General features: G+C 41.6%; 1 protein-coding gene across 2 annotated transcripts in view; it reads left to right on the top strand.

Moving 5' to 3' along the window:
• The window catches only part of LOC127657238 (kinesin-like protein KIF26B), a 124,170-nt gene that overhangs the window by 51,409 nt on the left and 56,385 nt on the right, over nucleotides 1-16,376 (top strand). For both annotated transcript variants that reach the window (XM_052145938.1, XM_052145937.1), the window contains exon 4: nucleotides 13,288-13,457. In XM_052145938.1, coding sequence (XP_052001898.1) covers nucleotides 13,288-13,457 — 170 coding nt within the window. The remainder of the gene's footprint in view (nucleotides 1-13,287; nucleotides 13,458-16,376) is intronic.

Here is a 16,376-nt window from a genome sequence, read left to right as displayed (position 1 = left end):
TTCTTTACGGTATCTCTCACTCTTTCCCTCTCTTTCTATGCCCAAAAGGCTGGTTTTTGTGCACAGGAAGCTGTTAAGCTTGCGTTGGAGAGCCAGTCAGATAGTGACAATTACCCTGGATACAGGACCTTGTTATAAAACAGTTTGGATGCCACACACAGAGTCTTGACATTTCATGTGGACTTTGTCTTATCCCTTATAAAATCTCCTTAAGGAGAACTCTTTTTTTATAACCACCTCCCTTTCTTTGGTGGAGGAATGTGGCCCCCCACCCAACAGATACTTACAACTTCTGTCCATGTCTGCATCTCTGGCCATTTAAAAGCATGACGAAGTATTTTCTGCATTTAATATGTTATATATAAACTGTTAAATCTTAAATATTTTGTAAAAAAAGCCCCTTGTTAAATTGGTTTCTCAGAGCCTGGCTAAAGTTAATGCTGTGAGCATTGAGCATCTGCAAGCCTGTGTTGGGGGTCTCCTTTGCTCTGTCAAAAGCCATTTTTACATTGAGATTGTGCATAAACAGAATATACATATTGCGTAATTAACATTCATCGGGTTAGATTTGTCTTCAACTATTTGCTTTTTATACAGACATTGACTGTGAAAAGCTCTGACATTCTGATACTCTCGAACATGCTATATGCAAGTATGTAAACACAAATGCTTCTAGGAGAAGATCAATTTTTCATGTTTTTGCATTTTGACTCAACTCACAGAACACAAATCATAACACAACACAAGTGCAAGTTGCATTCTTAGTGCTGCCACAAGAGGCACTATAGCTGAAATCAGTGGCACTTTCTTTTTTAATTTTTTTGGGGGGTATTTTCTCCCCTTTTCTCCCCAATTTGGTATGTTCAATTCCCAATGTGCTCTAAGTCCTCGTGGTGGCGTAGTGACTCGTCTCAATCCGGGTGGCGGAGGAGGAATCTCAGTTGCCTCCACAGCATCCACGTACAACTCACCATACATTTACATTTACATTTATGCATTTGGCAGATGCTTTTATCCAAAGCGACTTACAGTGCACTTATTACAGGGACAATCCCCCTGGAACAACTTGGAGTTAAGTGCCTTGCTCAAGGACACAATGGTGGTGGCCGTGGGGTTAGAACCAGCGACCATCTGATTAACAGCCCTGCGCTTTAGCCACTATGCCACCACCACTCCACTTATGGTGGCGTAGCCACTACGCCACCATACACCCCACCTAGAGCGAGAATCACATTATAAAGGCCATGAGAAAGGCGCTTTCTACAATTTTCTCTAGTTTTTTCGTTTTCTCTTTTAGGTCAACTACAGGTATGACATAGCAACAGTTTGAAAAGAGTTAGCTAACATTAGTTAAACATGTTTATAGCTAGCTACCTGAATAATTACACATTCAGTTTAATGGCACAGACATTTAAAGGTATCTCTATCACCCCCTTGAGTACTGAGGTTTGTTACTGCCACAGTAATGCAAGAACAGGGCAACGGGACCATAAAATCTTCCATTAATAATTTTTTTCCTGTTTTCCAGTAAAACAAACAAACAAACAAACTAAAAAACAAAATGACATATTAGTTCAAGTCTTTCCAAATACTCACTGTTTTGAAAGTAAAGCCATAAGATATTAAAGTGTGTTAAGCGATTAAATGTAACATGATTTTAGTGTGATAAACTCGCTTACTATCTTTTTCTGTGTAAAAAATACTAAATAATAAATTGTTTTGTTTTTGAGTTCATTTGCATGGATTATGTTTAATGAAGAAGTTTTTAATGTATCTAAATTTTTCCAATGTCTCCAATGATCTGTCCCCCTCCAGTGCTGTCTCCCCCTTTCCAACCTAACAGAACTGTGATTTATAAAGAGAGAGAAAGCCAGAGATGAATGGGAACCGTAGTTAATATATCCAGGAAGGAATTGGAAGGGAGTACCCAGGCAGTGCTGCGTGTTTCTGCTTTAATCATGATGAATGAGGAAGTCTTGCATTGTGGGTGTGCAGGGGGCCACTAGGGAACAGGTTGGAAGGAAACCTCCTCTCAAGGGCTTCCCCCCCCATTTTTCCTTTCTTCTCTTGGGTATTTCTGCTGGATCAGGAGATTTCCACTCTTAGAAATGGTCTCTACCTTCCTCATCCATCACACCTGGACTTGGTTCTGCTCTCATGCATGACTAAGCTGGGACTCTGAATTCACTGGATATTGATTTCTCACATTCAAGCATACTTAATCATATCCTCTCCTTAGTATTTGAAACTTTATAAAATATTAGATTTATCTTCTCAGATATTAAACGGTCATGGATAGTTTCTTTACATGTAGAATCTGTTGAACTTAAAGTTGGATGCTCAAACAGAATGATGACTGATAGTACCACACTGTCACAGTGTTTACACTGTTTTAGGAAACTATCCTATGAATTGCTTATTTATAGTTGTCTTTGCATCAAAGACAACTAACACTTTACATCACTATTAATTCTGCAGACGTCACAGCTGCAGATGCATTCATAAAAACAATTATACACAAGATATGGTTGTTGCACAATATTCAGAATTATACATATGTTCTAAGAAAATAACACTATTTTTGTCCATTACTTGTAACTAGAGAACCTAGACCAACGATAGATCTTAGAATAACTTTTATCTGGCTGATATCACAGTAATGCCAAGACATTAATCTAGATGTACAAGGATATATGGACCAGCAGAAATAGTTCAAAGGACAAAGTCAAGGTCAGACAAGTAAACATCTGAGATCTGGACTGGGCTGTTGGCTTCTTTAATCAACTTCTACAATCAAGTCTTTCTAATACAACTGTTTGGAGAGAAAATGAGATGAAGAGATGGATGCATTACATATACATTACATTTGTATGAACAAAATACTTAGAGCAGAGAGCGAGGATAAAAAAAGATAACGTAAGTGATGGAGGGAGAACAGAAGAAGAGATTATAGCAGTGGATGGGAGGATGGGCAAAGAGGTGCAATCTGTGCTGTTGGCACTGGTGGTATTTAATGCTCCTTCTTCTCATTCCTGCACAACAGATGGCAAATCAGCCTTGAGTTCCCAAATTATCTGACTGGCTGTGAGCACGACTGGGTCTGTACAATGGCACTGTATGGTTAGAATTGCCATTTAGCTTTATGGGGGAAAAAAACATTCATGAAACATTCTTGGAAGCAGGCTTATTTTAAAGGAGCCATATTACATTTATTTTTCACCCCCTGAAGCCCCAATATGATGTTAGTCAAGTTTTATTGCACAACATTTATTTACGTGATAATTTTTCCATCCTCTTTCTGACTCTTAGAATCAGTGTTCCTGTGGTCATGGAAAACCTGGAAATATGAGGAAATTTCAAAATTGTGTTTTCCTTGCCTGAATAAGTCATGGAAATTTCTATAGTGAATACAAATTATTGTATGTGCATTGAGCTAGATATTGCTTTTATGCAGAGTAAAACTGGCTTGCAGTCTGTAGTGATGTCTGATTAGTGAGTGAATCATTCTTTTCTTCTCACTATATCCATGATTGTCATATGCAGCGAAATTACCCATTATGCTTGGTTCGTTCTTCCAATGCAGATGCTACAGACTTCCAGTTTGCAGCTTATTCCCATTACCAAGCACTGAAATATCACTAACAACACTCCAAAAACGGTGGAACAGTCTATGTTTACTTAATGTAATCCCTTTCTCACTAAAGACTGCGTATGGGCATGCAGTTTCAACAGTAATCCCAGAAAGGTTAAGTACACCATCACACACATGTACATGGTAAAGTTACTCCACTGGAATCTAGTGCTCTCTTCACATGTCCTGTGTGTGTGTGTGTGTGTGTGTGTGTGTGTGTGTGTGTTTGTGAAAGATAGAGAGATACAGCATGCAGAGTGAGAGAATCCACATATATAATGTGCTAGATTTCATTATGTTTCTTGTTGAGCACTTCAATGTGAAAACAGACAAATCTGACATTTAGGGTAACTAAAAATCTAAACTGGAAGCTTTTTATGGTTCGAAAAGAGGACATGTCTGTGAAAAGAGGATGTATGGTCATCATAGGTTCTATTTAAAAATCTACAGATTTAAGGGATGTACCTTTGCATTATTTCTGCATTAACAAGTGTTGCCATCTAAAGCAGACTGCTGAGAAAATGCTGTAACATACACTCACATACACTCACAGTGTGATATGAGAGCATTTGGAATTATCCGTCAATGTTTAAAAAAATAGGCAAGAGGATTAGGTGATGTAAGATTAGGTTATTGCAACCTCTGCTTATTAGATCTGGTGCAACTTTAAATGTTTCAACCATTGGCAGCTGTTGGTAGGCCTTATTGTTGTAACATATATTTTCCAGTAGTTTTTAAGTCACCTGTAGTTGTTATAAAAGCCTCTAACAGCAAATATTCCTGCAGAGACTTCACTGCTTGCCACCACCAGTAACGTTTGTCTAGCTGATAACAACAACTAAGTAGAAGTGCGGAGCATCCAAGAGTAAGTCTTTCACTGTAATGGGCTGCCCATGGAGAAGTCAGGAAAAAGGTGGATTAGTAAAAATGGTGGGAACCCTGCAGAATTTACATGTTAAAATGTATTACATGTTACATTTACATTTATGCATTTGGCAGACGCTTTTATCCAAAGCGACTTACAATGCACTTATAACAGGGACAATCCCCCCGGAGCAACCTGGAGTTAAGTGCCTTGCTCAAGGACACAATGGTGTTGGCTGTGGGGATCGAACCAGCGACCTTCTGATTAACAGTTTTTAACCACCACCACATTCAGACACCCACCACATGTTACATGTAAGATGTAAAAAATAAAATGGAAATAACCTCTGTTCTTATCAGCTAACCTCTACTTACAATGTAGTTCACATTGTTGTTTATCAGGGTGAACAAGGTGCTTAATATTTAATAAGCATGGATGTCTCAATATGGGCGGTGACATGTTAATGAGCTAGTGGTTGTGATGTCAATACACCCTTTTTAATCTGCTTACTTTCAGTAAAGGATGTAGGTGGACTAGGGAAGGAGCTTGGGGGTTGTGAACATTAGAGTAATTCTACAGAGTATATCTAACTTTTTACTTCAAAAGAGAGAGGAAAAGCTTGTTGTTTTTATTTAAGAAGAGCTTGATCATGCAATGTTGCTGTGTATAACATAAGGAAGACCAGAATCTTCCTTTACCCTTCAAGGGTAAAAAGATATTCTAAGCAGCCAAGCAATGGTAGGAGGTGTTTAGAAGTACATTTAAATATGAGGATGTTACATGTAAAACCTTAACAAATATGACATTGAAATGTGTCAATTACTTTCACAATATTACAAAATAATTTATAATAATTAATAATATAATTTGTCTTATTTAGATTCTGAACTCATGACGCTAATGTGTTAACATGCAATACGCGGCTGTAACGGTTACCTTGTCTAGTTTCTCCGTTGCCCTTTGTTTGTCATGTTCTGTCACTTTTGTAATTCCATAGTTTTCACTTTTGTCCCTTGTTTTGTTCCATAGTCTACTTGTCAGCGTTCGTGTTCTCTGTCATTGTTTTCACCTGTCCCTCGTTAACTTGCCTTTTTCCTCTGTTTATTCCCTCGTCATCTTGTTGGAGTTCTGTCTGTTCATTGGTCCCCTGTTCCTGTGTTCATGTATTTATATCCTGGTTTTTGGTTCAGTCCTTGTCTTTCGTTGATTGTATGTGAACGTAGTTGTATCCTGTTGATGTTCGCTCCCATGCCTGTGTTCCCGTGTTTCCAGTTCCCGTGTTTTCGTGTTTTGTTTTCATTTTGCCCATCGTGGTAGTTTTGTTTGTTCATACCTGTTCGTTTCCATTCATGTCAAATAAACCCCGCATTTGGATCCTCATCCCTTGTCTGACTCTGTCCTCAATCGTAACAGAACGAAGACCCGTACATGGATCCAGCAGGTTTTTTCAATGAGCTGACCCAAGCGGATCTATCTATCCGCGAATACACCTATTTTTTCGTCACCGTGGCCAGCATTGGCGGATGGAGTGAGGAAGCGCTGAAAGCGGCGTACCGAGTCGGCCTGCCTACGCGCCGGGGACAAGAGCCGCCCGGAACCGAGGGTTACACCTGGCGGGAGTACGTCGATTTGATCTTGTCGACTTTCGCGAGCTGACGAACCTCCCTCTCGATCCCGGTGTGCTCTCCACGGGTATCGACACCTCCACGCTGCCAGCTTGGTCCGGCTCCAGAGCCGGTGTGCCCAGCCTCCTCTGTTCCCGAGCCGGTGTGCTCAACTTCGCCAGCCCTAGCGCCAGCGCGCTCAACTTCGTCTGCCCGGAGGAGGGAGAGAAGACGGGCTTCCGCCTCCCGGTCCACGCATGTCACGGTGAGCGAGCCAGAGCCCACGCATGTCACGGTGAGCAAGCCAGAGCCCACGCATGTCACTGTGAGCGAGCCAGAGCACAAGCATGTCACGGTGAGCGAGCCAGAGCCCACGCATGTCACTGTGAGCGAGCCTGAGTCCTCGTCAGCCACGGTCAGCGAACCCAAGCCAGCGCATACCACGGTCACCCAGCCAGTACCTGTCGCCTCAGAGGTCAGTGAGCCAGTGCCTGCAGCCTCGACCGTTCCTGAGCCAGCGCCTGTAGCCTCGACCGTCCCTGAGCCAGCGTCTGCAGCCTCGACCGTCTCAGAGCCAGCGCCTGCAGCCTCGACCGTCTCAGAGCCAGCGCCTGTAGCCTCGACCGTCTCAGAGCCAGCGCCTGTAGCCTCGACCGTCTCAGAGCCAGCGCCTGTAGCCTCGACCGTCTCAGAGCCAGCGCCTGTAGCCTCGACCGTCTCAGAGCCAGCGCCTGTAGCATCGACCGTCTAAGAGCCAGTGCCAGTAGCCATGACTGTCCAAGAGCCAGTGCCAGTAGCCATGACCGTCCAAGAGCCAGTGCCAGTAGCCATGACCGTCCAAAAGCCAGCGCCAGTGGTCGTGCCTGTCCAAGAGTCAGCTCCTCCCGAGCCTCCTAGGGCTCCGCCTCTCAAGTCTCCCGAGCTTTCCAGAGCTCTGCCTCCTGAGCTTTCCAGAGCTCTGCCTTCCGAACTTTCCAGAGCTCCGCCTCCCGAGCCTCCTACGGCTCTGCCCCCAGAGACTCCAGTGCCTTCTAGAGTTCCGCCTCTAGTGTATTCCACGGCTCCGCTTCCCGAGCCTCCTACGGCTCCACCTCCTGAGCCTCCTACGGCTCCGCCTCCTGAGCCTCCTACGGCTCTGCTCCCAGAGACTCCAGAGCCTTCTAGGGCTTCGCCTCTAGAGCCTCCTACGGCTTCGCCTTCTGAGCCTCCCTCGGCTCCGCCTCCTGAGCTTCCAGAGCCTCCCTCAGCTCCGCCTCCGGGACCTGTCCCTGTCCGATGGCCTCCTCCCAGGCTCCCTGAACCGGCCCCTGCTCTACGGCCATCTCCCAGACCACCAAGACCTGTCTCTGTCCGAAGGCCGCCTCCCAGGCCTCCTAGACTCGTCCCCGTCTTGTGGCCATCTCCCAGGCCTCCTCGACCTGTCCCTGTCCTGTGGCCACCTCCCAGGGGCCCCGAAACGGTCCCTTTTTCTTGTCTGCCCTTGGTTGCTCCCCTTGGTCTGTCTGCCCACCACAAGCTCCCCCCCCCCAGTCAATGGACATTTGTTCTTCCTGTTTTTTGTTTTGTCACTTTTGAGCATCTGGAATCCGCTCCTTTGAGGGGGGATTATGTAACGGTTACCTTGTCTAGTTTCTCCGTTGCCCTTTGTTTGTCATGTTCTGTCACTTTTGTAATTCCATTCCGAGCCTCCTAGGGCTCCGCCTCTCAAGTCTCCCGAGCTTTCCAGAGCTCTGCCTCCCGAGCTTTCCAGAGCTCTGCCTCCCGAGCTTTCCAGAGCTCTGCCTCCCGAGCTTTCCAGAGCTCCGCCTTCTGAACTTTCCAGAGCTCCGCCTCCCGAGCCTCCTCGGCTCTGCCCCCAGAGACTCCAGTGCCTTCTAGAGTTCCGCCTCTAGTGTATTCCACGGCTCCACTTTTAGTGTATTCCACTTTTGTCCCTTGTTTTGTTCCATAGTCTCCTTGTCAGCGTTCGTGTTCTCTGTCATTGTTTTCACCTGTCCCTCGTTAACTTGCCTTTTTCCTCTGTTTATTCCCTCGTCATTTTGTTGGAGTTCTGTCTGTTCATTGGTCCCCTGTTCCTGTGTTCATGTATTTATATCCTGGTTTTTGGTTCAGTCCTTGTCTTTCGTTGATTGTATGTGAATGTAGTTGTATCCTGTTGATGTTCGCTCCCATGCCTGTGTTTCCAGTTCCCATGTTTTCATGTTTTGTTTTCATTTTGCCCATCGTGGTAGTTTTGTTTGTTCATACCTGTTCGTTTCCATTCATGTCAAATAAACCCCGCATTTGGATCCTCATCCCTTGTCTGACTCTGTCCTCAATCGTAACAGCGGCCATGATATGTGTGGATTACACTCGTTAATTGTAATTTATGATGACACTGCTACAACTGCAAAGGTGGGCGTATAAAAGAGTAATGATGGGCAGAATACAGACAAAAGAATGATGATAAGAGAGTCATATCTTACTTTGGGCAGATGTGTGAATATGCGCTTGAGAGTAGACTAATTAAACAAACAAAACAAAATCACATTACATGGTCTCGCAGGTGTGTTCATATTGAATACTGAATGAAAAACGTAAACAAAGTAGTAGGCGGAGCCTCAGGTCACACCTACTGATGACGTGGTCCAATGGCAGCAAGAAGGTGTTTAGCAGCCGTTTAGAAGTTTTCCTAAAAGTTCGCCTAGGCGAGCTGATCCGAACCACCGAAACAAACGCAAAAACTTATTTTAGGCCAGATTTAGTTCTTAATAACTTCACACCCATTCATTCTTCAGTTTTTTATGAAGTATATCTGGGCCTTTAGGATGAATCGCTTCTGTTGTAATCCTCATTTTGTAAGTTGCTTTGGATAAAAGTGTCTGCTAAATTAATAAATGTAAATGTATACTTATTGTATGTTTTAGTGTACGTGCCCTAATGGGTCTCTTTAAATCAGATCAGATGCTATAAGTGTGTTCTGAATGGATTTACAGTATCTTTATTTAGCAGTTTAAACCGACTATATCTAATAATGAACAAAGGAAAAACTTTTTTACACTTTTCATATTTTAATATTTAAAAGAAAGACGTATCCTATTGTCTTTTGTACAAAGCCACATAGAATGACCCATTCTTCTGTTACATTAATAACAGCTTAGAACAGTTAGTCATTGTTATATATGTCTTTCTTACTGGCAAAGTCATCTTTTGACCTTTAGTTGGAAGAGGATCAATATTGTGCCCCATTATTAGCTGCTCGTAATCGGGTGTATTAATGGTTTGTGGTCATTCCTATGATATCTCATTCCATATGTTTTACTCCAGAAGCTTCTGCAGTTGTCAACTACAAATATATCCACTCTTAATCCAGCAATTGGTCACATGAATGTCTGCCTTGACTAGTGCAGCACTATGAAACTGTAATGTGTTTACGCGCTGCAATATACCTGTCAGTCACACACATCAGTGTGTATTTTAAGATGGCTGTGAGTTTTGCCACCATACCTGCAAGCTGACAGAAATAACACATGGGAAGCTGTGAAGAAACTTGCAGCCTTTGGCTGTGAATGACTCGGTCTAGTCTGTCTCTTTAGTTTCTCTAAGGTGTGAAAGTTGGCACTGGTCGGCCTGTGTGCAGATGCGATGTGGCAATCTGTTTTTAATTTGGTGAGAAATGCAGGGGACAAACATTTTTTTTTCTCTCTCACATGAAAAGCTCAGTAACGTATTCTAAATACTTTGGATTACTTCTTCAGCACTGGTAGATATTTTCAGTTGTTTTGACCATAAACATTCTGCCAGTACAGTAAGACAAAATACACATGTTAAAAATACATTCTCTGAAAAATCTTAATATCTTATGCAGTGTTGTTTCTAAAACAAGATCAAGCAAAATTATTAAAATTGATATTTTTAAGGAAAACATTAAAAAAATTATTATCAAGAATATCATTTTTGCTCTAATATCAAAGGTCTTACTAGAAAAAAAGGAATTATGAGCCAACGTGACTTTTCTTAATAAAAATATGATCGTGCCTGCTAACGTGTGCTTGTAAAAGGGCTAGAAATAGCATTTTAGCTTAGCATAAAGCTGACAATTTACACAATGATTATTTCTATTTCTACTCCACCAAACTTACTTCAATAAGTAGGTACTTAATTACTCCTCTGTCTGCTCACATGAATGTAACACATCATAAGAAAGTGTTTCACTGCTGTTCAAATGCACTTTGGATCACATCATTTATATGTATAAATGTTTTCCATCTGAAAGGACTAAATATTAAATTAAACAAATGACAATAAAATGCAAAGTAATCTCTTCGGTAATCAAAATACTTTTTGAATGTAACTGTATTCTAAATACCAATACAATTATTTTAATTGTAACTGTAGTTGAATACTTTGTATTTTAAATACATAATCCTGTTACATATATCCCGTTACTCACCAACACTGAATATACAGTATGCACGGGAAAAGTGTCAGCGTTTAGATGCTTAAAAATCAGGTTATTTCAATGTACATAATTTACATTTATGCATTTGGCAGATGCTTTTATCCAAAGCGACTTACAGTGCACTTATTACAGGGACAATCCCCCCAGAGCAACCTGGAGTTAAGTGCCTTGCTCAAGGGCCCAACAGTGGCATCTTGGTGGTGCTGGGGCTTGAACCCCCAACCTTCTGGTCAGTAACCCTGAGCCACAGTGCACATCAGTGCACATAGATTAACAAGTAATATTTCAGTCCTGACAGAAAATGAAAATGTGGCGTTATGTAACACAATCACTGGCAGTAAAAAAATTCCCAGTTGAGTCCCAACTGATGAGTCAGGAGGATTTTTATTCTGATTACTGTGTACAAGTTTGAAATACCATGAAAACTTAATGTACTTCCTCAGATATGCTAGATTTTGTTTGATTGGTTTAATTGACCATATATTTATCCTATTGGCCCAAATGTCCATTAGTCCATTAGTTGCCTCCATTAATATTACCTTTTACTGAAATATCAATACACTTTTTCAATAAGTTCTTATGGATTCTCCAATAATTATGACCTAATAATTAACATTTATCAGCCTTGTATTTTAGCAGAGACGCCCTTAGTGTCACCTGAAGATAAAATCAAATTGATTTTCTTAATTCTATTTACTTTCTTAAAGGAATGTTCTGGGTTCAATACAAGTTAATCTCAATCATTTACAGCATAATGTTGTTTATTTAAAAATAGCATTTGCAGTAAGTCACTTACAATTGAAGTGAATGGGACTAATGCATAACATTGAAATAGAATGTGTTCACATGACTCTAGCGTGATAAAATTTCTGTTGATTTTAGTTTGATAAAATTCACTCCCATTATAAATATCGAATCCAATCAATGGATTAAACCATTGTAAAATGTCACAATAAAAAAGTTAAATTCGTTATTTGATTGTTTCTTAAACAGTGATATACGTAGATGGACACGTCTAGATTTCATGAACACATTAATTCTTCAGTTTTTATGAGCGTATTACTGTTCAAATACCCCCACAAATATACTTAAATACTCAGATCTGGATTTTCTCACTGTCCTTCCAAACTTATCTGTGTGATACTTGCCTACACTTCTAAGGCATCCTTGGTAAACACAAAGAGAGCTGCTGTTTGACTCTACAGCAGAGCTCATCTTCCAGAGGGACATCCTTATTTGGGGCGAAATTATAGACCCGAGCGCACAGCAACAGCAGTGCCCTTGCTGTCTATTTACAGAGCTGGGTCAGGGGAGGGTGTCCGGATTATGTCCAAATCTCCCTGAGTGGGTCTGGCTGGATGCTTGTTTAAGAAAGCCTGCCATGCCATGGGCCCTTTGCAGCACAATTATCAGGGCCGTTTCTCATGAGTCATGTCTAAACTGAACTGTTTATCTGAATGCCTGGCAGAATCTTACTCACCGCCACTGCGTGACCAGGGACAATTGCCAGAGATGCCTACATGCTTGCTAGCATGCTGCAGTAGTTTTGAAACAATAGAACCTGTTCCCCCGCACGTCTGGGAAAATAGAAGAAATGGAAGCGCAGCGTAGTTCTAGCAGGAAGACTAGCAGCTGTACATCATCACATCATTAGCTGGGTAATTCCTAGCCAATCCCATGTAAGCCATTGCTTTATAAGTCTGCTCACAATCTTATCACATTGCTGTTTCAGTGTGCTAACATGGCAACCTCCACCACCCGACCACCACCAGTTGAGCCCTGTCCCGCACGGGGGTAGGCTCCTCACCCCTGCCTCCTATCTCCGGCAGGACATGACGGTTCCGGGTACAACTCCCTCGGACCGCCGGATGGGGCCTACGCCAAAGAGAGAGAGACATTACTTTCTGTTTTACATTTATCAAATAAATGGCATCTTAAACTTCACTCAAGCCTGCGTGTCTTCCCGATAGAACATCATTTACCAAATTAGGGAAAACATTCCCTAAACTATATTGAGTTTGTTTAGCTGTTAATAGAGCCACTGGCTCCTGTTTATTTGTGATTGAAATTAACTTTTTCCACTCACCAGCATATAGGGTGAATAAATTACCACCCATGAAGAACTTCAATACAAGCTTCACAAACCATCATAAAATTAGTTAGTTAATATGAAGTGATGTTACACCACAAGCAATTTACCATACAAGAGCCAACAATATTTGCAGTATTGCAAGTTTTAAGTGTGAGTTAGATTGGTACAGAAGCTAGAGCAGAAGTAGAAATAGATATTATTTTTAAACAGAAGTTGATATTATTAAATCTTCATTGTTTCAATGCCCTTCCTTTTTTATCCTCCTCTCATAACTTTAAATTTTCAGTTGTTCTCTAACAACACACACAGAAATTTATTTTTTATCATTGTGATTGGTTGCCGCAGGATGGTATCCTCAAATAACTATATTTTAGGAGTTTATTACTTTACATTATAGCACAAATGCAACACAAATCGGTTTAATTTAGTGTTTGAACTAAAGATTTTATTTTACAGGTTGCAATCACCAGTGTTGTCTGTCTCATTAAGATGGCCTATAAGTCTATGTATCATAACCTACCACATTGGCTAGTGAGTTGTTCAGTGTTGATTTGTACCTGAATTTGGTGGATTGGAAGGTGTACATTTGAAACCCTGGTTGTGTTGTCCATATTTTACATGTTGTCTTTAATGCTTGTGTTTATTTTGGTGCAGATTTCACAGATAGTGTCAGAAGGCAACAGAGAGGGTCTAAACGAGGCTGCGCTTAACCGCTATAATGCAGACCGCCCATCTGCACACAGCAACCCTGCAGCTCCTCCTCCTGCCCCAGTCACCACAGCGCCCTCCAGTGGCACCTCTGCTGCGGCATCCTTCTTTGCCAGGTAAGGTTCTTTGAATGATGTCACATGACCTGAATATGTTGCATGAGGTGTGTATGACTTGAACTGTACCTGGCCAATTACAGATCGGCGAGATTTGCCGGTTGCAAATTGGGGTAGGAGTTGAAAAGAGAGCCATCAAGCTGGAAACTTTGCACTTGACATCGTGTGCTGAACCTACACCAGTCATGGCAGATCATGGCAACAAGAAAATTTCTTTCTTTATTGCAGATTAAGTGGATGCAATAGAAATTTATATAGACAGATGTTTGAATTTTACATCTAATAACAATAAACACTATTCATCTGAATAGGTTACGTGCAGCTAAATTAATATAGGCTACTACTGTATAAGCCTATATTATTTTAATACCAGAAAAGGAATCAGTATTATAAATATTTTTTGTTGTTTTAATGAATAAACATGATATATAAATGGTAAATGGTCTGCACTTATATAGCACCTTTTTAACCTTAGGTATTCAAAGCGCTTTACACTGCGTCTCATTCACCCATTCACACACCAATGACAGCAGAGCTGTCATGCAAGGTGCTAGCCTGCCATTGGGAGCAACTTCGGGTTCAGTGTCTTGCCCAAGGACACTTTGGCATGTGGAGTCGCGTGGGCTAGGAATCAAACCACCAACCCTGCGATTAGTGGACAACCCGCTCTACCACCTGAGCCACATATAAGGTTAATATTGCATAAAAGAGAATTGCACTGTTATAAAATAATTTTTTGAGAGATTAGCAGAGCTGAAGGTGTCAGAATAAACACCTTACTAATGGCATACTATCATACTACTCTTACTGTTTCTGACATAGACTAGCAGAAGTAGTAAAAGTTGAATGGGTAGTATGCCATTGCGAACTCAGCCCATGAAAGCTAAATCATCCAGGTGGCTGGTATCGACACACTCAAGGCATATGTCACAGTGATGCGACACTAGTGCCGACTTAAGTAGGACAACATTTCTAACTAATATGCACTACTTCAAGTCAGTTTACAACATCTCTTTTAAATAAAATCCAGTATACAGCCTACTTTCATTTGGCGGTAATAGTGCAATGCAAGTTTTGTGAATAAAGTGCCATCTTAAATGAGCATAATTTACATAGAAAGGAGGCGGATTTGCACGGAAAGGAATGACAATTACTTAATTTAAATATTGAAGACGCACCTCAATTTAAGCGCTGATTTACATTTGATATGTAAACTGTGTTGTGTAAACATGTTGTTTATTGTAAATTGGTATATGTCTCGTCACTGTCATGACTGCTATGTTGCTCAGAACTGCACACAAGACTTTCACCTCCTGTTGCACTTGTGTATATGGTCATGTGACAATAAAGTGATTTGATTTGATTGCGCCCGCTAAATGTTATTGCGGGTGGTTATTGAAGAAGACTCAGGTGTTTGCGCTGAAATACCATGCGCAAAAGTGGTACAACGGTTTCGTGAATCTGGCCCTAAATTATTGTGGCTCATTATCTAATCAACTAATCAGATCAGCACCGAGATTCATATCTGAATCTGGAGGTAGCTGCCCAGTCAGTTGATTGTTTTGTACAGAATAGCATACTGCCATACTACATTTACTATATTTGCAGTATAAATTGTTGTGGAGTGGTGGTGGTGTAGTGATCTAAACCACATAACTGGTAAACTGGTAATCAGAAGGTCACTGGTTTGATCCCCACAGCCACCACCATTGTGTCCTTGAGCAAGGCACTTAACAGGTTGTTCCGGTGGGATTGTCCCTGTAATAAGGGCTCTGTAAGTCGCTTTGGATAAAAGCGTCTGCCAAATGCATAAATGTAAAATCTAAATGTAAATTGTAAATATGGAAGAAATAGTAAGAGTAGTATCATAGTTTGCTAATCTGAAACGAGCCACTGATTTAACAGCAAGTGGATTTGTAAGGAAACTGGTTTTAAGATCAGCTTTCTTGGGAGATGACAGTTAGAGGAGTGTCTGGGGTCAAGCAGCAAAACTGTTTGAATGTCCTCTCATGTTCTCTCCTTCACTCACATCCTGCATCATAGCTGTCTGTTGTTAACAAGACATTTCTCTCAGAAAGACTCATATCTATGAGAATTGATCACTAATGTAGTATTTTGTATAATATGTATAATGTAATAATGAATACTTTCCCTTGGCGCAAGCCCCGTTCCATGGTACAGTGCTCAGATTTATCACTTGAACCATTAGATCCTGCCAGAAAGCGATGACGGCAGGGGAGAGAAACTTTGCTCTGTGGCTCAGGTGGTAGAGCGGTTTCACCAATAATCGCAGGGTTGGTGATGATTCCTGGCCCACATGACTCCACATACTGAAGTGTCCTTAGGCAAGACACTGAACCCCAAGTTGCTCCCAATGGCAGGCTAGCGCCTTCCATGGCAGCTCTGCCCTCGTTGGTGTGTGAGTGTGTGTGAGTGGGAGAATGAGTCACGGTGTAAAGCACTTTGAAAACCGCTAAGGTTAAAAAAGCGCTATATAAGTGCAGACAATTTACCAGAGGCTGGATTATGATTGGATGAGATACCCGAATAGATTGAAAGGCATGGAGCTACTAGGAGTCTCTCTGCAAAAACTACCGTTTACGCTTCCATTTCTCACACATGCAAATTCCTACAAATGCAGAGGTTCTGGCAGGTGCTGTCACTTGGTGTCATATGAGATGGGCTGATCTCCAGTTGGCCTGTACATCCGACTATTTTTCCCATGGCTATCTTCCTAAAATTAATCATGTTTGTTCCCATGGATCTAGCATAAACGTCGCTGTTATGAGTGTGTCTATTGTCTTTTGAAAAGGGCAATCTGTCATACATTGCGGAAGACGTTCTCCCCGCCATCTATAGATTCGTGTTCTGGTCTGTGTCAACCAGGTGGGTGTGGGAGGGGCTAGGCCATAGATCATA

This window comes from Xyrauchen texanus, chromosome 16, assembly GCF_025860055.1.
Source record: "Xyrauchen texanus isolate HMW12.3.18 chromosome 16, RBS_HiC_50CHRs, whole genome shotgun sequence".
NCBI lineage: Eukaryota > Metazoa > Chordata > Actinopteri > Cypriniformes > Catostomidae > Xyrauchen > Xyrauchen texanus.
The sequence above is the reverse complement of the archived record's forward strand: the minus strand, read 5'-3'. Positions and strand labels throughout refer to the sequence as shown.